Genomic DNA, 24,959 nt, shown 5'->3' on the forward strand with positions numbered 1-24,959 from the left:
TTTTACGAGCTGGAAAATACGGTTGTTTGTTTATTAGTGTGAGTGTGTGCTAATGGTCTTGCCCGTGTTTTATCAATTTTTGAATGATTCAGCTTTACAAGCCCTGGACATTTATCAGGTGTCTGTGAATCCTCAAACAGGACAGTACTACCTCAGACCTCCTAGGTATGGGTAACAAGATTGGATTTCTTTTGCTGTTTTTCTTGTTATTATTATTTTTAGTCTTGGAAAACCTCTTTGCTGTTTATTTACTATTTATCTTTGCGCCAATTATTTTTTCCAACCACTAGGAAACATTTTAAATGTGAACATAAATCAAGGGGGTATCTCATAGCACTACCCAAGGAAAAAAAAGTCGGGATGCCGAAACACACTGACTTTCTACATTCTTCTTGTTTCACAAAATCCTTGTTTTTCAGATTGACTAATTGAGTCAAATTTTCAAGGCAGTTTTTTAAGATTAATAATTAAAATGAAATTTATTTATATCTTAACAAGTGAATTCAAGAAGATTAAAATTAATGGTAAATGAAAATGACCCTAAAGTCGTATTTCACATTTAACTGTTTTGTTTTTTGTTCTATCAGCTCTCAACAAGTACGAATGAAAGAAGAAAAAGAAATCTTGGAACACTTTGCAGGAGTTGTGAGTGTTTTTTTCCTTGTGATTGCTTAAATTCATTGTTTGCTTTCAGTCAGTGTGTAAAATCAATAGTCCATAGTCTGCATTTTACACTGCCTTTTTGCTATTGTATGTGCATGTTTTAAGCTATGCCAATAACCTGTTCTGTTTACTTGTTTTTTTAATTAGTTTACCATGATGAATACATCCACCTTTAAGGAAGTCTTTACAGCCAGTATCAAGGTACTGTACTTAAATAATATTATTAGTCTTAGTGTGACAATAATGATAATTTATTAATATTTGTGGGTTTAATTATGTGTCACATATTCATCAGACTTACATTTCTTTTTCTTCTCAGTATCTAGTGGAAAGAATTCACACAAACTATGCACTTCAGGTGAGAGACAGTCAATGATTTTTTTCCAAAATACATGTAGCTTATAATAAATATTTATCTAGTCCAAGCTTTTTCATTGATAGGCTCTCAGTTCAGCGTGCAAAGAAAGTAGTGTCCAATAGCCAGGGGCTAGTGGATTTTGCTATCGAGCTAGTGAAATCTGTTTTTAACTTGCCCGACGGGCAAGTGATTTTCTTTGAGGAATTCTAATAACAGAAGAAGTGTGAAATCAGTTCTGCTCGACGAAAAGGTTTTGGGGCTAGTTGAAATGATGTCTGGGCTAGTAAATGCTAGCGTCAGCTTGCCCGAATGGCAAGCTGTAAAAATGATTTTCTTTGCACCCTGCAGTTTTGAGTAATATGATCCAAAAAATGAATTAACAGAATGGGTTTACTTGTATTTAATTAGTCGACCCTTAGTTGAAAAGTTAACCATGAATAATAATTTATATTGAGCTTCTGGGCCAAAAAACTGTCAATCAATTATTAGTATTAGTTAATATTATTAGAAAATGGGGCTATGCCTTTAAGTAAATCCAAGTATTAACAGTATAATAATTATAATGGTAACATTTTGAATATACAGTTACTGTACTGAAATTTGATTTCTTTACAGATTATCCCCAACTCATTTCTTGCAAACCCAAACACATCAGCAACATTTGCTACAATCCTTGTGCGATTTCTGCTAGACAGACTAGATGAAATGGGAAGTAAGTAGCAGTTATGTTTATGTTCTGGAAAATCAAAGAATGTTTGAAGTAAAACGAAGAAATGAATTTTGGAGATGTCATTTTTCGGGCCATGTAGAAAATGTCCCCTTTTTGTTAGCCACAATGTGTCAAAATTAAGTGAGGCACTTAACTCTTATGGGGCCTTTCTGATGTTTTTCCAACTCAAAAAGGGTAAACTAAAGCTTTCTCTCCACCACTCCCCCGTTCAATGTTGTGTTACTGCTTGAGCTACTTGTAGAAAACAACTAACACCCAACTTTGAATGGAGGGGAGGGGAGAGGGGTGTGGATTGGTTTGCTTTCAGAAGTTACCCTATTTGAAGACAGTTTCTCAACGATTTTGTTGCCAGTTGTAGCATTGACATAATAATAAGCTTCAAATGTAGGGCTAGCAATATTTTAAAAATGACCTGTACAACTTAACTTTCAAGAAAGTTGATGTCTATTAATCCTTCCCAACTTCCCAAATGATTTCCTCTTAAGGATTAGTTTAGGTAATAGCATGATTTGTAGTAATATTTGGCATAAATACCTGGGGTTATATTTCAAAATTGTTATACGAAATTTCACGAGCCATTAGGCGAGTGAAATTTGAGACAATTTTGAAATATCACAAGTGGTATTTATGCCAAATATCACATACAAATCATGCTATTATTTGTTTATACTACTACCCACAAAAGGTTTGTAATTTTAACATGTAGGTATTTCAAATTAAGCTGAAATACCACTGCTCTAACCCAATCAAATTGCAGAAATTTCCAATGTAGTAGTATAAAGTATAAAATCATTTCTTTTTTTAATGCCAACTTCTATTAGTAACTAAATGCTTGTATTTTAGTGTAATAAAATTACAATACTATGTTTTTCACTTTTAGCTAATATGGAGCGGTCCAACCTGTACCTCAAACTGTTCAAGCTCGTGTTTGGATCAGTATCTCTTTTTGCCTCTGAAAATGAACAGATGCTGAAGGTAATTTTTTTATCAGAAAAAGGAGTTCTGATTAATGTTTTATAAAGAAAGTTCATCCTATTTGAATTCTGGCCTAGGAACAGTTTATGTCTAACAGCATACATTTGTACAATCGTGTAACTAATAAATTAATTTGTCTTGTGTTAATGATATATGAAATAAATCATATATGAACTGCGGAAATGAATTGAAAATGAAGAAATGATCGTTGCAGTGAACGCAATTTATGCAATTGCGTAAAGAAGCCTGAAAAAATTCAGGACTTCAATGGGGTTTGAACCCGTGACCTCGCGATACCGGTGCGATGCTCTACCAACTGAGCTATGAAGCCACTGATGTTGGGAGCTAGTTTGTCTCTTAGTTGGAGTTGACAGCTGATTATTTTTACTTGCAGCCTCATTTACATGAGATTGTAAATCGATCCATGGAGCTTGCCTGTACATCCAAGGAGCCATACAATTATTTCTTACTGTTGAGAGCACTTTTTAGATCCATTGGTGGAGGTAATTTTTCTGAAATGTTCCATAGAATCTATACATACACCCACTGTATAATTATGCCTCACCTCTCTGCAGTAATCTGTTTTTCGCTTTATCTTCACTGTGTTGTGTATCATGAGATCTTCAAGCTTTAGCTCTAAGATTATAAATTTGTGTCCTCTACTTTGCAATACCAAGTAGAACATGTAACTTCTCTCTTTTCTAAAATAGCACTTTAAATATATTGGATAATGTTTGAATAAAAATTGTACAGGATAATTGTTCTATTATTTTCTGGTCTGATAATTTGCCGGTGTTCCTTAACTAGTATTACTACATCAATAACAGTTCTTCATCACAAAGAAACTATAGTATTATTAAAGAAAAGAATTGAACAAAGATGAAATTATTTTTTCTCATTAATTTTCAGGAAGTCATGATCTTTTGTATCAAGAGTTTTTGCCTCTCCTACCAAACTTGCTACAAGGTTAGTGTCTCATTTCATCTAGGTACTATGTAGCTGTGGTAAAGTCTAATAATCACATCATTTAGAGGATGAGGATGAGGTTGAGACATTACTCTCATGTAGTCTTACAGAAATACAGTAGGAGAGTATTCAAAACAAGGCAAAATAGAAAGCAAAAACAGGGGCCTTCTTCATAGTTATCTCAGTGGTCCACATTCACCTTTGTCACTCCACTCAACTGGTGGGTGGAGTGTCTAAGACATACATAGTGACTAGTCTACCACTTGTGCATTAAACACAGCTGTCTAAATTTGGCCTTTGATTTACATTCTCAAGTATATAATGGCATCATAAGGGCAAATATTGAAATTACCATCTATCAAATTAATGAACCCTTCTTAACTTTGCTTTCCAATAATTGTTTGCCTTTTTGTTTCTAAGGACTGAACAACCTTCAGAGTGGTATCCATCGTCAGTACATGAAAGACTTGTTTGTTGAGTTGTGCCTCACAGTGCCTGTCAGGCTGAGGTAAGATGGGAGCTTAGATAATGCTTTTGCCAGAGATGAATAACAGCCACAATGCCAACCATCACACATCAGCCTTGTGTGTAACATAGTGTGCATATTGCATTCTTTCTTACATTTTTCAAAAGCTAAAGATGAATACATCATCAGTAGTAACACTAAAAAAAAATTTCTTATTGGAGCCTGAGAAAATGAATGTCAAATGTCACAAAATTTCATCTTACACATGAAATTTTCAGAATTTTACCTGAGTAATCAGAATTCTTGTGAAATTTGACGTTCATTTTCTCGGACGTCCATGAGAAATTTTCTTTGGTGTTACTACAGATAATTTATTACATCTTTAGCCCTTGAAAAATGTAAAAAAGAATGTAATATTGTTTAAATTAGTCTGGTACAAGGCTTTTGTCCACTGAAAATTAAAATTACTCAATTTCCTGATGGATTCCGTCTTAATTCATGTTTCCTATTTGCATTATGTTGAAACCTATAAACACAAGCACATAAATGAGATCCAGGTTGTAGCAAGATTCCTTTTTTGTCAAAAATGCTGAGTTGCATGACGTGTACTGGTAAGTAATAGATCATTAAATGTATAACGGGCCAGCTCAAGACTCCTATTGAAAGCTGCTGTTTTTTTCCTTTTCAGCTCCTTGTTGCCATACTTGCCTATGCTGATGGATCCACTTGTTTCTGCATTAAATGGATCCCAAACACTTGTCAGTCAGGTACTAAAAACTTTCTTCTTACCTGGGTCAGGGCTGTCACTAAGATTTTAAGTTGTTGCGTATTAAACAATTATTTCTCAAGCCCGAATGGGCTATTGACTCAAAGGCCATGAGGGCGAGAGGAATAATTGTTTTAGTAAAATCCAACTAGTTGGTCAGAAAATATTATCGAGACAAAACAACTTCAACTAGTTAAAGCTAGACTTAATTTTTGTTTTGCTGCCAAAAATGTGGCGCTTTTCGCTACTAGTGGGCTGTAACATATAGCCTAGTAGTAGCTCAAGCAATCAGAATGCAGCACTGATAACAGACCACTAGTTGGATTTTACCAAATGCAATTACTAGGCGATGAATCAAACAGCTTGGAAGTTTTTGTGGTCCTATTTTCCTTTTGTTTTCTATGAAAGTAGGCTGAAGTTTTGTTGATATTAGCTGGGGGAAATCCCTCTCCCTCGGCCCTTAGTGACACTATATTAAGTTCAGCTGGAAAACAAAATGATTGACTCTTCCTTTTTAACATTGTATGATAACCAGGGCTTACGGACACTGGAGCTGTGTGTTGACAATCTTCAACCTGACTTCCTGTATGACCACATTCAACCAGTGAGGGCAGAACTTTTCCAAGTAAGTTGACTTTGAAGATAGTAATGCTCTTTCACGCTGTTTAGTGAGCATACTTAAGCTTAACTTTCGTTTTGATAGTTCAAGACTAGGACAAGAAAGTCCTGTGTTTAGTGAATATCAATGGAAAGTCAATCACGAGCCCCTGTTAGTGTAAAATCCCGACAAGCGACATAAGACAGCAGAAATGGTGACAAACGACACAAAAGATGAGTTTAAAAAAAGTGCAAATACAAAGCAAAATACTGACAGCAACATGAATTCCTCCTCAATATGCGAAATGACAGGTTTTGACATTTGCACTAGAGAAATACATACCCCCTCGTAAGGGGGCCTTGATCACAAACACAAGCACAAGAAGAGAATAAAAATTTGACCCTTGTTCTTGTACGTGTCAACATCAAGGCCAGTTTTCAGGATGATAAGGACTTTCTTATGCTTGTGCTTGTGCTTTTGGCGCTAATGAAAACCGGACTTGAACAAAACTTTATTAAAATGCCATTAATGTCTTAACATTTTTGCCACCAAATGTTATGTTTTCAGGCACTTTGGAAAACTCTTCGCAATCCACATGATAGTATTGCTCATGTGGCTTTCAGGGTTTTGGGCAAATTTGGTGGCGGTAACAGGAGAATGCTCAAAGAGCCGCAGAAGGTTGGTCCTGGGCATAGTTTGGCCCATAAATCAGTTTCGGATCGAAGAATTAGAGGTGGAAAATGCATTTTATTTTAAGTTTGTGCTTAAAATTATCCTTTCCTCCGGAGTGAAGTGCTCATAATTTCCAGCTCAGAAAAAATCGTTTAGATTTAAGCTTAAGGGATTAAGGGCGTTCAAATTTCCTAACAGCACCACAGTTTTTCTAGGTTTAATACAGCAAGTAATGAGATAGTTTGTATAACGTGTTGTGATGTCCTTGTTTGCATGACCTATGCAGTGTAAATGCTTTACTCTGTATTAAAAGAAAGTGTTTTTGCTTCTTAGCTAAGGTATAACAGTGCTGAAACATCAGGACCATGCCTGTCAATATTTTATCCAGAAAGCACCAATCCTGTTTCACTTCCTGTTACTATGGTAAGGCGAGTGTAATCTTAAAATGTAAGAAAGTTAAAACACAGTGCTAGAGCTGACTTTTTTCTTTTTACAGTGTAGTACAGTCAACTCTCTTTAAGACAGACGCCTTTGGAACCGGGAGTAAGGGGGTGTTTACATGAGAAAACTCGCACCGGCGCGAGTTTCATACCGGGATGACTTTTTTATTTCGTATCGCGTTTACATTATGACTGGGTCATTTCATATCTCGTTATTTGAAGGTACACTTCATGTTGATAAAATACACGTAAGATTCAAAATCGCAAACATCACCGGCAGACCGATTTCACACCGAAACGGGTGGTCTTTTTCGCGTTTACGTGATACCGTTGCGAGATTACGTACCGGAATAAAATTCTCGCCCCGGTACGAGAACCGGGGTGAACTCACGCCGGGGTGACTCGCGCCGGCATGACATTTTGTGGTGGAATCATGTAAACAAATATAGAGCCATGAGAGGGAACTGGAGTGAACTCGCTCCGGGACGAAAGTCGCCCCCGGTGTCATGTAAACACCCCGTAAGTGTCCGTGAATCTCTATACGACGGATATCTCTCTGAGAACTAAACAAGTAAAGAAAGGCTGGGACAAACTCTAGGGGTCCGTTTTACAGAGTTGCTCTGTTTGTCTTAAGGAGGTGTCCGTAAGGAGAGAGTCGACTGTACATGTATAGGCGAATCGTTGCTGACGTCATTGTTTACATTTTTCCTCATTACCATACGACTTAACTCATAGAAGCCGTGGCCGTTTATATGAATTAAATGCAAAAGTCGAAAGAGCTGATAAAGTTGGGCAATTTGTGCAATTTTCAGCTCTTTGCGAGCAATATTAAAGGAAATATCAGCCATCAAAAATTGCCAAATTGCTGTGTGGCAAAAAAGTTAATGAGCCACACATTCTCTGTAAAATTTCGAGTTTTTAGAAGAGAATTTCTCCGAAACCATTTGGTGTATTGGGCTCAAATTTTCAGAGATAACTGAAACTGTTATGCCCTTTCAATATTCAGAGTTTTTGTTTTATTAGCGTCATCAGACAGTGATAAGCATATGTTAATGAGGCAAAAAGTGTAAACAAAGATTCGCCTATTTTAGCCTGCAGTGCAGGCGTTTTCTTTGAGCGCGCAATTTGCTCGCGAAAGCGCCATATTTTTTTCTCCTCTCCCCCTCCCCCCTTTCCTTCTTTCGCTCTCGCACCTATTGTAAGGAGTACTATTTCTACTCTCCCCAATCTTCCACTGTCATAAAATCAAAGATGGCAGCTACAACAATATTACGAACACGAATAAGGTTTCGCCCACCCAAAATACGCCTGCACTGCAGGCTACGCCTATTTGGAAGCATGATTCGTACTTAACAGTCAAAGAAAGTCATAGAGAGTCAAAACCGTTGAAAGAGAAAGGAAGAATTCTCTGGTTTGCAAACAGAGCCGTAAATGTTTAATAGCAATGATGAACATTGTCTGTTGCAGGTTATTGACAAAGCATTGACAGTGTTGAAAACACTTCCACCAAACATGACGGTTATTCCTCAGCAGTCTCCAATGCAAATAGACCACACTGTCTTTTACCGAGAACAGGCCTGGCTGGTTGTGCAGGTAATGATTATAGGGACCTTAAGATTGGATTACCTGCATGAGATTGGGTTTACAACACTCTGATTCCCTAAACCCCTAGTTTTCATTAACCTGTTCCCAGCATTCAGATTATAGACAGTAGCCTGATAAAAGACGTCACCTGCTTTAAATAGGAGATGTCTGCATGCAGTCTAGGGGATTTGTGCAAAGGGATGTGAGCAGAAAAAACAGCGAAGGGTGTGGTAGGGTTTGAGTTTTCTTCTCTCTTCGTCAGTTCTTCCTCTCTTCCACGCAGGCTACCATATGAGGAATTGAAAACAAGGTTTTAATTGTTTTGAACATTTGAAACAGCTTTTGAATACTGGTATACGTAATGTGAACAATTTTGCATATAACGGAACATGCCAAAATCGTTTTAAGATATCCTTAAGTCATGAGAGTTGGAACATTACATCTTTTTTTTTTCTACAGTCATTTCTGATCGCCATGATGTCACTGGAAGACACTGAATCAATTTTACATCAAGTTTTGTCACACAGAAGGTATTTCTTTCAACATTTCCACTTCATATGATTAGCTTGCAAATTTCGTTGCTGGCATATTTTTTACAGTATTGTAATCAAGCCTTTTAAAATATTTGAACAATTTGTTGCCTTCTTGCTTTTCCTTAGCTTTAGAACAGAAAATCCTCCTACTGTAAACAAGACAGCTGTGCCACCGTGTATTGATGAGCTATCCAAGAAGGTGTTTGAACAAGCAATCACTGGGGTTTTGTGTAAGTATCTTAAGGGTCTTGGAACAATACCGAGCTTTTGACGCCTTTTATCACAAAAAAATAAGAAAACAAAATCAGGTTAGATTTAGGGTCCGAGCAAAATGTATGAGCCCTCATTTTATGAAGAATTTGTTGAGTTTGAACCTTCATAACTCTGTCTTTCACTACGAAACAATAAAAGGTTGTAAATTTTGTGTAAACTGTTCTTTACAATTCTTAGCACATTGGCAAAACTCAGCATTAAATAGTTTTGTCTTATTCGTATATATTTCGTATTGTATTGGTACAAGATGGTCATACATAAGTGTTTTTCTTGTCATCGTCCATAAGTACAAAAGACATTCATGGTGATGAGTTCTTAAATAAGATGCACATCTTGGTTATTTTAGCTCTTCCTATCATTGCAGCACATGTGGTTAACTATTGTTACCTTACAGCCTAGTGGCTTCAGCTTCGAATAATGAGTGAATTTTTTTTGTCTTTGCGGAGTACAAAAGATACCATAGGTGTCGACTTTTTACATAGAATGTACATGTTGTTTCTTCTACTCCTCCTGTTATTACAGTGCATTGGTGTTCCTCACAGAGGTTTCACTGGACATTTTGTGGCAATCATGGCTCTTGTTTTTTTGCCAAATAAAAACACTTTTCATTGTATCATTTGATGTGAAATGAAACATGTATCTCAATGTATATTTTCTATAAACAAATTATGAATATCTCAAAGATGATCACATCAGTCAGGATTATTAACCTAGCTTAAGTCTTGCATTGAAACTGTATTTATTTTGTTTTTCATATTGATAGTGTCTGGTACTATAAAGGAGCTGAAGGCGGCAGCAGTACCATTTGTTTCACACCTTGTGCGACATTTCACCATCGTGGGCGTGGTGCAACAAGCTGGGCCCTGTCCAATAAAACCACAGGCTAGGTGACTCATAGCAAATAGCGCTCGAAACTTCAGCTTCTCTATCTCCCTATGGTGGCCAAACTACCTTGTCAACTCAGTTGATAAAACCAGATCTTTGTATTTCTTTTCCCAACCGACGCAACACCACAGTTTGTTTAGAAACTAAACCCTTCATTCATCACGCTTTGGAGCACCTTTTAAGGAAAACGCTGCTGTTCGTTACTCAGTTCTTACAAGGAAGACGAGTTTGCTTCTGTTAGCTATGTGTTGGTGTGTCTCATTTCAGCATTTTAACGGAAATCTATCTTTGAATTCATGTTACACCAAGGTACGGTTACCTTGGTGCTTTAGCTGTCGATGGATTGAATACTGGTTTCCAGCTTAATACCTTGGGCGTTAAAACCGTTTTTAGTTTGCCAGTTGTTTTCCACGCAGTGGCCGAAATACGCTTTTAATTAATTTTAGCATTTAAGAATAAAATAGGGTAGAGAACACACTTTACAACAAGATACTTGTAGCTGGTCACCCGTGCAGGTGCTAACCCCACCCTTCAGGGCTTAACGTGAGTTGTGCTATGCACGCTGAGTTTTGTGAGCATTTGCAAGACATGTTCCTATTTGCATGTTATTCAGTGTATCATTTAATTGTTCTTTAATCACTTAGGAACCGTAGAGGAATGGATATTCATGTCATGGTAGATGCAATAGCAGCCGTGATGGCCATGGAGGACAAAGAATTCTACAAAGTTGGTGAACTCGCAGTGGCTGTTATGATTGAAACTGCATCTGCTATAACCGGAGATGGTTACAAGGTAATAAGCCTTTCCATGAAATGAGGGTTGATGCCGATCGGTCCTTGCCTCAATAGTGCACATGGCTCAAAATAATTTTGTGGGAGCTCTACTTTAATGCTGACTTGAAAAGGTGGACAGCAACGATGTCTTGTCACTGATTTCTCTGTTAGCTGCCTGGTTGCAACGTACATGTTACATAAATTTATGCCACGATCACAGTTCAATGAAAGTGATTGACTCAAAAAAACAAAAAAGCTGTTGAAAGCTCAAAGCGTCCAGTGCGAGCCAGGATTTGTTCTAGCTAAATTTGTGTATTTGAGTCTTGACAATGTATGCATTTTTATAGAATGGGTTCAACTAACTTCATATTCAACAAATCGAGGTAGTTATAACAAGAAAGTGCTTTTATTAATTTGAACTTAACTGTGTCTTAAAAGAAATGGAACATGAAAAGTGATTTGTGACTGTACTCGTAATTTATTTCTTTTTTATTCTTAAAAGGCTGCACGTCTGCCTTTGTTTGAGTACCTGTCAGAAAAACTATGCGGATGTTGTTACGAGAGGGCTTGGTTTGCCAAAAATGGCGGGTAAGAATTTAAATTTATTATGCTATAGTCCGCCAAAAACAGTTTAAATGTGGTTTTCGTTTGTCTCAGATACGTTACAATAATTCGAGAGATTAAGTGCTGATGTCTTTTGTATATATTTTCTTCAGGTCAACAGTCGTGTTTAGTTTTATGAAGTAATGCTGGTGTTTTATTTTTCAGATGTACTGCCATCAATTTCCTGATGAAGAGAATGCCACTTCAGTGGGTTATTGAACATCAACTTAGTTTTATCAATGCCTTGTGCTTTGTCATGATGGATCTTACTAATGAGGTGAGCAAAGAAGCCGAGGTTGGCAGGCCAGCATTTCAGAGAAAGAACCTCGTCACAGCTTATGGCATGATTTCGCTTAGTCAGATTATGCCTGTTGTTGTGTGTTAGTGTGAAAAACGTGAAAACATTCCATGCACGGTGCAACTCATATCGTTGCGACCCTGTCAATGAATTACAAACAGTCACTATTCTAAATGCCAAGGATCCCTATAGTTTGAAGAGGAAACTAGGACATGATAATTTTTTTTCATTAAAAGAGGTGTCTCGTTAAATTAGAGTGACCTTAATTTATGTTCAACAGCCTTTTTCTCCTCTGTTTAAAGTATTTCTTGTCACCCAATGTAAATTCTCTCGTCAGTAGTGCAAATAAAAAGTGCATGAGGTATTGTGTAGGAGCACCTCATAATGTAGTAAAGTTGTTGCTAGAAAGTTCATATTTTATCCTTGTGTCTGACATTGCTGTTTGTCTCCCTCTTGTCCGTGACTGTGCTCACACGGTGGGTGGCTCCTCCTAAAATGTTCTGCTATTGGTATAGGATTTAATGGAGCCGAAACCAATTGTGGAATTGCACGCATTTTAGGCATCCTACTGATGAACAGTTGCGACTCGTAGATGTATATATTTTTTTAGCAACTAATATAACTTGCAGTCTGTCTACTTTGAATCATCATTTGGGAATCAACTGTGTGTGTTCTTTCATGTATCTTGGGTAAAAAATTGGGTTGCTAAATTATTGCAAGGAGCTGTTACAGGACTCTTAAGTTTACTGCAGTGTGAAAAGGCATTTTATTTGGTTAACGTTATGTTTCGCTGTAGGTATCCGCTGGTACAGTTGATAGTGCAAAACGGACTTTAGAAGCCTTGCTGAGGCAATGCAATGAGCCACAGACCGGCGAGGTAGGCAACATTGACGTGGATTCAAACGTTATGCATGTCCTTGTTAATGATATATGAAATAAATCATATATGAACTGCGGAAATGAAATGAAAATGAAGAAATGATCGTAGCAGTGAACGCAATTTATGCAATAGCGTAAAGAAGGCTGAAACAAAAATTCAGGACTTCAACGGGGTTTGAACCCGTGACCTCGCGATTTACCGGTGCGATGCTCTACCAACTGAGCTATGAAGACATGTCCTTGTCCTTCATGTCCTTGTAATTCAGTCTCTATGTGAAGTGGTTAAATGACTACTGCGTGCAAACCATTCACTGTTTTACTGAGGGTCTGAAGTGGTTAAATGGAGGACAGAATCAAAAAAGTCTTGCAGAGCAAATCTCCATTTATTCTGGGTATCAATTCTTTAACATGCCTTTTCTTAGGGATTTCTGCAAAAAGTGCTCTTATTGCTATTGTTTTGATGTGACAATTTAAGCCTTCTATTTACCGATCTGATGAAGATTTGCTCAGGGATGGCTCAGTTAGTAGAACGCTGGGTTACAGAGGGAACGTTCTCGGGTCCGATCACCATTGACAAACCAACACTGAGAGTCTTCATAAGTAGGTGGAATATGATCGTCCTGGTGATCATAATCCTGAGTAGACTGTTGTTGAGAGTGACTGACATTACGACAAGCTGTGCGGTAGTCATCTTCAAAGTGAAGACAAAGACAAAGACAAAGTGAGTTATATCACGTTGGTACAGTACACTCACCCGGACGGTCATATTCCTCCTACTTATGAAATGACTCCTGCGTGCAAACCATTCACTGTTTTACTGAGGGTCTGAAGTGGTCAAATGGAGGACAGAAAGCCTTGCAGAGCAAATCTCCATTTATTCTGGCCATCAATTCTTTAACATGCCTTTTCTTAGGGATTTCTTCAAAAAGTGCTCTTATTGCTATCCTATTCCTAAATAACAATAGTTTATGATTACTGCATTTATTCCAGGAATCTCACATCAAGGCAGTGAGAGAAAGAGCTCTTCCAACAGTGACACAGCACCTTGTCAGAGAAATTGTTTCGCCAAACCAGACTATAAGGCAACAGGTACAAAATCCAATAAGGTTATTATATTTCAAGAGCAGGGAAACGCTTTTTTCACTTGAGCAAACCAGCTTTAAATTCTAGTACCACTTTGTGGAGAAGAATTAAGATGCAAAAAGAGATAATTTCAATACTCATGACATTCCGTGTTTTCGCGATGAGCCCTTATTTCGAACGTAAATTTTGCAAATAACGTTGTTAAAACATTGTGCCCATTCCGGCTTGAAATCCAGTGAGAGACTACCACACTCACTCTTGCTGTTTGAGAGTGAACTGGTATGAGTATCAGCATGACTCTGATTGCTCTCTCTTTTTGACTCTGTTTGTAACGTAGCAGTATTGAATTTAAACTAAATACTCGTTAGGAAGTTTCATAACCTGCTTATCTTTCATATAATTGAATGGTAAACTATTAATTTTTCATTGTTCTGAGCTATTTATTACTCTGATCCTTGCCAAACAGGCTTAGTTTCTTGACTTAAAAACTAAATTAGGTATGGAATAACTCCTTTAAAGTCCTGTCTCTGTTTTTCACAGGCCCAACGCTCCGTATCTGTGCTAGCCGAGATTTATGGGAGATCCGTTCACAGCATCATGCTTCCTCACAAAACAGTAAGTTGTTTGAGAAGTAAATGAGGTTAAATAAATATTTATTTAACACAGTTAACAACAAGGAGCGCGGGCGTGGTCAGCGGTCAGTCGTTTGGCTCAAGCGCGGTCAGCCTTGCTTGCATCACCTCCATGTGCTCAGTAAAGTGTTTTCGTGGCGGCCATTCTCTTCGTTTAGCCTTTGGATCATTCTTTTACCCCATCCCTCCCCCCTTAATTCTTCCACTGTTAAATCAGTGTGACAGGTGCCTGGTCCTATTGGCGTGGGGGCTCATGGCTGGAGGGCGCGGGTTTGCCAGCCATGGGGGCGTAACTCTGTCTTGGGGCTGGCTGTGCCAAAGGTGGAAACCCTTGGACATCCCGGGCACCCACCTCCACTCAGCGACGCAGTTGTTAAATTCAGTTATAATGTCCTTTCACCTTTAAACGATTTGCTGACGCCTCTTTTTTCGGTTTGTTTGTCTCTCTTAATTACTCCCGAAAGATCATTAGCAATATTCGTGCTTTGTATGTATAGTAGCAGTTTACAGAAAGTTTTCGTGTATTTGAGCTTCAATGTTGAAACGTGAATTAGGTCCTAGGTGATTGCTTATTTTGGGTACTTTTCCTTATTACTTCCAAGTTCAGTCAAAAAACGGAAGGAACTTGTAACTTTTATTTAGATTTTGTTTGTTTTCATTGATTTTCATAACGAAATAGTAGGTTTCCTGTTTTTCTTTTTTTGGGTTCGTATAAGCAATATTGTTAACGTGAGATTATTTTTTGTAGATTTTAGAGGATATGATTCCACCAAAGGTATGTCTTACAAGGATGGTCACTGGTACAAAGTGTATTGAAAATCAACTAGAAATTCTTATTAAGGCGATAGTTTCGTTTCAAACTTACTAATCAAGGATTTTTTCTTAGAAACATTTACTCCGGCACCAACCCGTGAACACGCAGATTGCATTAATGGTATGTTTTGCAACTTCAAACTGGCACTAGTTATGCTTCAGAAATCTCGACTGTGACCAATTTTCTGTACGGTCAATACTTGATAAGTTGTTGGAAAGTCATGTCAGATTTTTTGCCATGGTATTATTTTCCCTTTCTCAGGATGGTAACACGTTTTGCACAACGTTGACTCCTCGGTTGTTTACAATGGATTTGATGATCATGGAACACAAGGTTTTCTTCCATGAGGTATTTGTTGGATTGCATTAAAGGAGCTGTGTCACGAAATTCAGCCAAATTAGGAAATTACAAAATGCCCGTTAAATTAAGAGAAACATAAAAATAATCGCTTAAAACGTTAAAGGACGGTTAAAATAACATAAAAGAAACAACAGATGTCACGGATGGGCAAAACTGAAGAAGTTGAAACGGATTGAAATTAGGGCTTTTGAAAACTGTTCAGCCCAACAGTTTTTCAAAGTTGATCCCTGCTGCCTGCAACTTCAAAAATAATGCTCAGAAGACATATTTGTTTGTCTCGGATCTCTGATTTTGTCATTTACATGTAATTTCTTTGCTTACTTTAAGCTCAATAGCGACTGAGCGCGAGTAATTGGCAAAATTAAACAAAATGAACTGGACTGCCGTGACACAGCCCCTTTAATTTAGCTTCCTAAATTATAAAACAACAATTAAGTATTTGCTAGGCTTGACTGTTACGAATGAGAATTTGGTTAATCTGCGTCTTTATATATTTTAGTTACTTTCCTTGTGTGAGGCAGATGACTCTCAACTTCTCAAGCTACCATGCTATAAAACAGTTCAGTCTCTAACACCTCTACGGAAAAGCGCACTGAGTAAGTAATCAGAGTGGTTATTCTTAAAAACTGAGCAGTGATTTTGTTACAAATAGTTGTGGTGAGTCGTGGGACTCATCTTGTGAAAAATCATGAGTCCCAGTCCAGAACCATTGAGTCCCAGTTCAAAACGAGTTCAAAATTGAAAATGCTAGTGCCTTTACGTAACCAGACAGTTAATCTGAAGACAGAGTCCAAAACTCTGTATTACAGTATACTAAAAGTAAAATATAGTCCTTCTATTTTAAAGCACAAGAAAGGCTAAATGAAATATGCATCGTTAAACAACAGCCACAATAACTGCCACAGTAATTACACGAACAGAATGTTTCTTCAGAAACACCTGTTTAGATCTATCGATCGGCGTTTGTTTCTTACGGGACGCATGCCATGAATTATTTTGTGTCTTTGGGGATTTAGTTGGGACAGGGACGCAGGACGCAGAGGTAACAAAATCACTGGAACTTTCTACCGCCATTGCTGGTTTGGTAGAAGGCCACAGAATTGACAGGAAGGATCTGTCAAACGCGATGTCGGACCGGAAGGTGTGGAATAAGATTGCTCAGAGCATCCCGACCGAAAGGGCCGAATAATGATGATGATGATTATGATGATGATAGGGCCACAGAAATCTAACCCTATTAGCAATATTAGTGTCAAGAAATGACTGAGCTGTCGAAGTCGCCGTTAAAAAGGTGGCGTCGACAAAGAGGGCGGTAGCAATAAGCTCTTTTTCTGTTTATTTACTCGTATTGTCAATTCCACTACATTCCCACAAAATTCGTAGGTCATTCAATGCAGTGTTTGTGTTTTTTGGTTGTATACAAAGAATGGAAATATCTCTCCAATCAGTTTCGATATCGAGGGAAACTAATTTCCTTTGTGTATTAATATGTAGATGCCTTGACAGCGTGCCATTACATTACGCAAGTAAAGGACAAGATTTTCAATGTCTTGTACAAGGTACGTTAAACTTTATCAGTTTAGCATCAATTGTTCGACTTCTGTGGGTAAGAAAAAATATGTAAGTACTGACTAAAATTCTGTTGTGCAGGCTTTGAATTCCCCTACAACTGAAATACAAGAAGCCGCAAAAAACTGTATGAAAAAGGTAATCACAATACATTTTCTTTTAGCTGTTTCTTCAAACTGTTGTCGTTGTCCCTTGTTCAGTTGAATAAGTTAAGTTTAAAACTTGATTAGCCCAACGTTCTTCTACCGTTGAGTTGGGAGCAAGGGTTGCATAGTGGTGAGAGCACTCGCCTCTCGCCAGTGTGCTGCGGGTTCGAATCTTGGCGTCGACGCCATATGTGGGTTGAGTTTGTTGTTGGTTCTGTCCCTTGCTTCTGTTTTCCCCTCTCCTCAAAAACCAAAACATTTCCAAATTCCAGTTCGACCAGGAATCAGGTAGACGAAGAACCACTATGTGGATGTGCTATCTCTAAGTTGTTATTTATTTATTTATCTATCTTCTGCTTGGGTATTACATCGGTGAGTTCACTTTTGAGGGAGTAAACTAGTCAATCAATCAGTTAGTGAGTTAATCATTGTATCTAGTCAATCGTCTATACACCCACTCATGCATTAAGGTAATAAGTCCAGTTATCCTACGCGTTGCCAGCATCAGGTGAATTACTGCGTATTTGATTTGTCAAACAATTAGACCGGTCAGAGTTTCCAACTATTAGCAACTCGCCATTTTGTAACTCTCGAACTAGCTATTTCTTAATTGTTTTACCACTCTTGCCCATGTATCCCTGTAGCACTAAAAACGTATTTTTCTTCTATTTCTAATGCGTCAAATGGACCTAATACGGAGTTATTTAGGTACTCTTCTGTCCTCAGAATGATTCCATTGTGCCCGTACAGTGACGTCGGTATTTAATGGCAAATCAAACTATTGGACAGTGAGACATGTACCCCCATCTCTTAACACTTTCGTTTTAAAGAAGCGCCAAATTAAGTATATGCTGGCACTAACTTGCTTGTTGGTTGTTCCACGTTCCATTTTTCATTTTAGTTTATGGCTGGGTCTCAAGTAGATATGGAGCAAGTCCATATGAGTATCAGACCACTGTTACTCAAGTTAGGTGACTACAGGAGCCTTAATCTGCAGCTCATACAGGTTAGTAGTAATGCTAGTCTCCTTCGCAACCGCTCGGGAAGGAGTCACGCAGTGCTGGCCCTGCCCTCAGGAGACAATAGTAACGCATACGCGATAAGAGTATCTTGCCTAAGGTTTTACTAGTGACATTTAGCCTTGTTTGCGCTATTTTAGGGGACTACACGCGAGATTTAAAGCAGTTTTTGAACACTTACGAGCTGGTCATTGAATTGACTGAAATACACATCAACCGCTTAGAACTGCAGAGGAGCACAAAAACTTAGAAGAACGGTACATGAATGGCCAAAACTGGAGAAAATCGGAACGTTTCATGCTTGTCTCAATTTGTGTGAAAATTCGATAAGTAATGATAAGGAATCATCTATGTTTGTTTTGAAGTGACAATTTAAACCTTCTATTTACCGAGCTTATGAAGATTTGCTCAGGGATGGCTCAGTTAGTAGAGCGCTGGGTTACAGTGCGGACGTTCTCGGGTCCGATCACCATTGACAAACCAATAACACTGAGGGTCTTCGTAAGTAGGTGGAATATGATCGTCCTGGTGATCGTAATCCTGAGTAGACTGTTGTTGAGAGTGACTGACGTTACGACAACCTATGCGGTAGTTCATCTTCAGAGACAAAGTGAGTTATATCACGTTGATATACTACACTCACCCGGACGGTCATATTCCTCCTACTTATGACATGACTCCTGCGTGCAAACCATTCACTGTTTTACTGAAGGTCTTACAAAACACTTAGAAAATAGGTACTGGCTATGTTCTGCAAGCGATTTGGCCATCAGGTGGCTAGGATGACCACGTAGAAAAAAAATGAAATGGTAGTTACATCTCTATCAGGGGATATAAAACAGTTTCCGTAATTCCAACTTTGTGCGTAAGATATCAACTCGTAGAAAAGTTGGTTTGTAACTAGATAGGGCTTTATTTGGTATAAATGGTCGCCTCATTACTGCACCAGCCAAATTCGTTTCTCTTGTTTCCTCTTGCAGAGGTTATCACATCTGATGGAGCTTTTTCCTGGCAGCTTTAATGAGAAACTCTGTGAACAGCTCTTGGTAAGTTGTATACCTGTGAGGCCCTATAGCAGGTTTTTCCATATCCTATATCCCTTTAATTTTTACCCATATTATCTGGTATCCTGTTTATTTTTAATGCTTTGTATCCCTGTAATGTCAAAATACTCACGTCATTTCGAGAAGAGAAAAAGCTTTTTTCTCGTACAAGAATGTCTACGGGCCCAATGAAAACAAAAATGCAAACAAGCTCAGTTGTGGGTCTTTTTCTTGGTACAGTAACTAAATTGCCTATTACTACACGTTGTCTGAGTTTTCTGGAGTCGATCCGTGCTTGGTCGTCGCATGCAGTCATTGCAGTTGAGCTGAGTAAAGATTATAAGTGTATTAAACTTTGTCGGAAAATTATCATTGTATATTTATCCTTACGGATGTTGTGTATGTGTGCTGCTGTGCAAAGGAGACACAAAGAGTCAATGCAGAACACAGCTAACGCTTTTTTTGTACTTTTCCAGGCACATCTGAAGAAGTGGATAGAAGTGATAACTACTGGTTCCACTCAAACACAGCAAGTTGCAGCGAAGACCAGCCACTCTTCTGAAGAGGTAAGTCAATTTACCCGAAGCGAAATAGAAAATTCTAGAGTTCGTTGCTCATCCATGAATCCGCTCCTCAAGTGAGTGATCGAGTCTGCAATGTTTTTCTATCTTTTGAGTCTGGAAAAAAAAATCCGCAGATATTACCAATCAAATTAAACTACCTTAGCAGTACTTTCACGTGGTACTATTTGTTTTTCAGCATTTTGCAAAAAGACAGAATCTTTTTTTCTTTGACTCCTTTTAGGGGCAAAAGGATTTGCCAAAATGAGTTCAGTCATTTATGTTATTGGCAGGTTCAAGATATTGGTGCTTCCGAAAATGGTATTTTTATTCTGGTTTAGTCAAATTGGCTTAGTCCAAACTTACTTCATAAATGTAGGTCATCGTTCTTGGTGACTGGACCAGCCTTTACGGGTTGTGTGATTGTGTGGGGATGGCATCTCGCATGGGACCTGAGTCCTGTTTGTGTACATTCCCTCTGGGCAGGCCTCTGTTCAGAAAAGCTGGTACGTGAAAAAAATTATGTACCCACATTAACCGGCAAAAGCTGTAGTTGTGTCCTTTCAATACTTGGCGGATGTTATAAATTATTATTACAAGCGTCATTGTTGATTATTGTGTTGTTTTCTTTCTCTAACCAGGTTGCGCAAGAACTAAAAATCTGCGCATCTATAATCAACATGTTTTACCTGATTCCGGCGGCTTCTTCAAAGTTAATTGAGCCTCTCATCAATTTGGTGTTGAAAGTAGAGAAGTCACTCTTGATGGAAGTAAGTAATGGACAAGATTGATACGTGCTAAAAAAAGCGATCAAGTCACCCCCTTAGCAACAGGACTTCTCCTAATAAAGAAGATTTTATTACCCTTGCTTTGATAAAAACCATTGGCAACCAAAAGGACGATGGAAAGGTGGAAAAAGATCAGACATCACATTCCAAATAACGTTTGATTTTGCCAGTCGTGTATCATATTTTTATGACTGATTTTCAGGTTGGAAGTCCCCTACGAGAACCACTGTTGAAGTTCCTGATTCGATATCCCACTCAGACTGTGGATTTCTTCTTATTACAACTTTCTGGTTCTCAGATGAACCGTTTGCTCATGGTAAGTACGCGGCAATCCGAGGACTTATTTATTATTGTTTTTGTTCGTACGCAAAACAAGAAGAGTGTTTAAGGAACGTTTTGTGTGAGAATTGGTACATTATAGATCGTTCCATTTGAGGTCAGGCAGCAATTGGACTGCGTTCATGTTGGTGTCCCACTTTGTTTTGCTCCCGGAAATTTGCGTTTCTGCCAGCCGTGTGAGTAAAAACGCTCTGTTGTCTAGACAACATTATAAAGGTGTACAAAAACGTAATGGTTCTTTTTAACGTTAACAATATTTTATTCCAGTATGTCCTCAGCCAGGAAAGCTCCAAACCTTTGAGACAAACCTTGGAAGCACACTCGTTGAAACTGGTCAACAGTACGTTCAGCATACCGCAGGTAAGATAGCTCGCCTTTGTTGAAACTATACGCAAAATAAAACAGTTGGGGCAAACAAAGATTCCAATATTTTGTATGGAAGAGAGAATCCTTGATAATCATAATCATGGCCTCTTCTGACTATTTGGTTGCCTCGTGTTGTTTAACCCTTTCACTGCCTGAGTGTTTGATGGAGTTTTGTAAGGTGACTCTAACTTTTGAGTCTGTGGACGAAATCCTATGATGTGACCATTCAAATGAAAGCTCTCTGCCTGTACTTTCACATGATGCTATTTGTTTTTCACAATTTTGGAAAATGAAATTTGGAAATTTGGTCGAAACTTGCCTTTGGCCACATTTGGCAGTGAAAGGGTTAACCTATGGCTTATAATTTTTTTGTGTTAATTGCCATCAGCCTCCTGAAGATCAAGTTCAAGCGGTTCAGAAAAAAATGGAGCTACAAAACCAAGGGATCCAGATTATCAGGTAGAACTAGTCCTTTTCAAGTTTCCTGTATACATTCCTCCCATCAAACATTTACTGGCCTATTTGTCAGTCCAACTGTGTGCCCACATATTGAACGGCTTGTTTGAGGAAGAAGTAGCAATGCTTTTGTCATGAATGGTAGAATATTGGCGTTGACAAATCGGGGTATGGCAGAAAAAAGGATGAGTGATGTCGTCGAAGGGACAATATCTCACAAGTGTCAACATAACTTCATACCTGCCGAGATGTGATGTGAGGCTCTTTCTGTTTATTGCGAGAAGTACTCTCTGAATATATAACTGGACATGAATCCACCTTTTTTAATTACAGGTTGTTGGTGAAGTTCAATGATTCCTGGCTTCCAGAACATCCTGTTTTGGTAAGAATTATTTGAGAAACAGGCAGAGATTACATCATTGAAGAAATATTACGTGGATACTTTTTATTGAGTCATGTAATTTAATTGTGTTTTTTTTTTTGGAATTCATAGATTGGTCATCTAAGACGAATTTGGGTGTCGAACAACTTTCAAGAGAGGTTGAAAAAGGTGCAGTTGCAGCAGAATATTTTGTAAAAATGTCTATATATGTTCTTAAGGTATTGGTAATATAATCAGGGCAGGACTAGCTCACTTGGTAGAGTCCTTGACTGCAGAGCAGGAGGTCGCGGGTTTGATCTCCAGGACTGGGGCCCGTTTCTCGCCCGATAACCGTCGGAAGGCAAATTTTGAATTCAAAACCAGCTGAATAGCAGCAAAGTTCCTTAGCTCACAAACCAGTCAATTTTGCTTCGTTAACTGATAATTTCATTGTATCATTTTCAAAATTATTGAAAATTGATCTAAAATGCAAACACGGCAAACATAAAACAGCTTTTTGGGCCCGAAAAGTTGTTGGTACGTTCGAGAAACTGGCCCCTGGACCAATACTCAAGATCTTAAAATAACCGAGAAATGAAGGTACTGCCTTTGCCCTGCAAATGGCTCGAGATTCAAGTGGCTCAGATGACCTCGTAAAGTGGTGTCCTCAATGATGTAGTAGTTTTCTTTAGTTCCAAATACATTGACACTCAAATGAAGTGCGATATTTTGGTATATTTTAGGATGGAACTCCGATTCATCGTTGGAGAGAACCCAAACTCCTGGCCAAGTGTTTGCTGAACTACATCAAGTAAGTTATCAATGCCGTGTTCAAATGATCATTTTTAATCTCCAGTTGGTTGTAACATTGTTAGGTCTTAAGGACTCAACAAAATTTCGTTCTTACCTTTTCTTTAATCTTCATTCCAGGCACCGTCCATCTGAGGTGGAATTACTTTTCCAGTTGCTACGTGTGTTTACTATCCGTCATGTGCCTGATTTCCATTTTTTGAGGACATTTCTGGATGAGAAAGTTGCAAAAGTAAGCCTAATTTAGATCACTCGGACCATGATTCATCTAAGGAAATGATGAATCCTTTCCCAGGGTGAATTCATCATTGCCTTGGATTCATCATGATCCGATTTATTGCCATCACTAGTAGTGTAGTATTGAATTAACCAAAGTAGTAGAGTGTGTACTGAATTAACCATAGTAGTATAGTGTGTACTGAATTAACCAAATAGACTAAAAGTAGTATAGCGTGTACTGAATTAACCAAACTAGTATAGTGTGTATTGAATTAACCAAAGTAGTGTAGTATGTATTGAATTAACCAAAGTAGTGTAGTATGTATTGAATTAACCAAAGTAGTGTAGTATGTATTGAATTAACCAAACTAGTATAGTGTGTACTGAATTAACCAAACTAGTATAGTGTGTACTGAATTAACCAAAGTAGTGTAGTATGTATTGATTTAACCAAAGTAGTATAGTGTGTATTGAATTAACCAAAGTAGTATAGTGTGTACTAAATTAACCAAAGTAGTGTAGTGTGCACTGAATTAACCAAAGTAATTAACCAAATAAGAGAAACAAGATGTGATAAGTGATGCTTTGTTATTTATGGTATGGTTTAACAATTAAGTGTCGTCATTGTCTTTCTATTCTTAGGGCTACTCAGTCGAGCAGAAGAGGGCTGTTTTCTTCAAATTTGTGGCACTGTTTCACGATCAGAACTTCCCTCAAGAGCTCAAAGCTAAGGTACACTTGACCATGTGCTGTCTATCTGTCGCAATTTAAGGGGCTGTGTCACAGCTGCCTTGTTCATCTTAGTAAAATTACAGCTTTTAGTCAACAAAATATATCTTCCAAGCATTATTTCAAACGTTACAAACAACAGCTTACTTTTAGGCTAACAAGTTTTCAAAAACCACAATTGAAATCCGTTTCAATCTTCTTCAAGTCTGTCCATCCGAGCCTCGTTTTGTATTTGCTGTGCCATTTACACATTCTTCTAAATTTTGGAGCGGTTATTTTAATGTTTCACTCAGTTTGATGCCAGTACCCTCTGTCTGATTTTGATAAATAACGTGACACAGCGCCTTTGAACTGTTACAGTCCTGACACTTTCTTGCTCTCTTCTCTTTAGGCCCTACAATATGTGTTGATACCCATGTTTCAAGTGTCCTTTGAACGTGGCGAGGGTGATGCCTTGATTGGTGGACCTCCGAGTCCTGAACAGGACAGCAACGAGAACGTCATAAGTGTGTTTGTCAGCAGGGTTGTTGACCCAGTTAATCCATTTGGAACGTCTGTAAGTACAATACACTTATTGGGATCAATTAGGGTTTCTGCGTAACTGGCCACCCACCCCTCCCCTAACTCAACTCACTTAGGGCAACATTGTGACTAAGGGGAGGGGTGGGTGGGCAGTTTATCAGAAACCCCCATGATTCCACTTATTTCCCATTTCAGAAACTTCATGGGGAATGGTACAAGTTGTGACAAAGAATCTCTTTCTTGTAGTAAAGAGTTTGAAATAAATAAAGTTGTTGTTGGTACAAGCTTTCGGCGTAACGATTTTTGGGATCTCTTTGATGGACAAGCGTTACTTATGATTGGTTGCCTTGAATACCATAGACCAATCATAGCTGCGCCTAATCTTGTGGCCAATTCTCCCCAGGGATTTTGAAGTGGGGAATTCTATTTCCGGCAAATTTATATATGTAGATCTCGTTACAGCGAGAAAGTGAGCTTCATTCTAATAAGTAATTTCTAAATCCCTGATTAGCATTGTTTAATTAAATTTATATGATAAAGGTTGTGACGTTTTATTGTAAGTACAAAGCGCCAGTTATCAGCATGGAAATAGGATGTATTAATTGTAATTTTTTTGCAGGATGCTGTTCGCATTCTGCTGTTACAGTTTTCAGCTTTACTTGTGGAACATGCCTCCCAGCA

The 24,959-nt window shown here is 38.2% G+C and overlaps 1 protein-coding gene across 1 annotated transcript in view; it reads left to right on the forward strand.

The window, feature by feature from the left end:
• LOC140931292 (transformation/transcription domain-associated protein-like) overlaps nt 1–24,959 on the forward strand; it is a 78,682-nt gene that overhangs the window by 13,810 nt on the left and 39,913 nt on the right. Inside the window, 44 exon segments of the mRNA XM_073381072.1 lie at nt 93–165; nt 588–645; nt 811–864; nt 983–1,021; nt 1,637–1,733; nt 2,632–2,726; nt 3,121–3,229; nt 3,636–3,692; nt 4,113–4,200; nt 4,847–4,925; nt 5,460–5,549; nt 6,090–6,200; nt 6,528–6,617; nt 8,102–8,227; nt 8,678–8,748; nt 8,878–8,981; nt 9,788–9,911; nt 10,554–10,701; nt 11,185–11,270; nt 11,451–11,562; nt 12,380–12,460; nt 13,453–13,551; nt 14,086–14,160; nt 14,926–14,952; nt 15,064–15,111; nt 15,253–15,339; nt 15,851–15,947; nt 16,846–16,910; nt 17,002–17,058; nt 17,968–18,072; nt 19,066–19,131; nt 19,605–19,667; nt 19,933–19,956; nt 20,330–20,458; nt 20,679–20,792; nt 21,083–21,175; nt 21,570–21,640; nt 21,971–22,019; nt 22,131–22,187; nt 22,742–22,809; nt 22,929–23,040; nt 23,670–23,759; nt 24,148–24,312; nt 24,898–24,959. The exon segment at nt 24,898–24,959 is cut by the window's right edge and continues 21 nt beyond it. Coding sequence (XP_073237173.1) covers nt 93–165; nt 588–645; nt 811–864; nt 983–1,021; nt 1,637–1,733; nt 2,632–2,726; nt 3,121–3,229; nt 3,636–3,692; nt 4,113–4,200; nt 4,847–4,925; nt 5,460–5,549; nt 6,090–6,200; nt 6,528–6,617; nt 8,102–8,227; nt 8,678–8,748; nt 8,878–8,981; nt 9,788–9,911; nt 10,554–10,701; nt 11,185–11,270; nt 11,451–11,562; nt 12,380–12,460; nt 13,453–13,551; nt 14,086–14,160; nt 14,926–14,952; nt 15,064–15,111; nt 15,253–15,339; nt 15,851–15,947; nt 16,846–16,910; nt 17,002–17,058; nt 17,968–18,072; nt 19,066–19,131; nt 19,605–19,667; nt 19,933–19,956; nt 20,330–20,458; nt 20,679–20,792; nt 21,083–21,175; nt 21,570–21,640; nt 21,971–22,019; nt 22,131–22,187; nt 22,742–22,809; nt 22,929–23,040; nt 23,670–23,759; nt 24,148–24,312; nt 24,898–24,959 — 3,715 coding nt within the window.

The sequence above is a fragment of the Porites lutea genome, chromosome 3 (genome assembly GCF_958299795.1).
Source record: "Porites lutea chromosome 3, jaPorLute2.1, whole genome shotgun sequence".
Lineage (NCBI taxonomy): Eukaryota > Metazoa > Cnidaria > Anthozoa > Scleractinia > Poritidae > Porites > Porites lutea.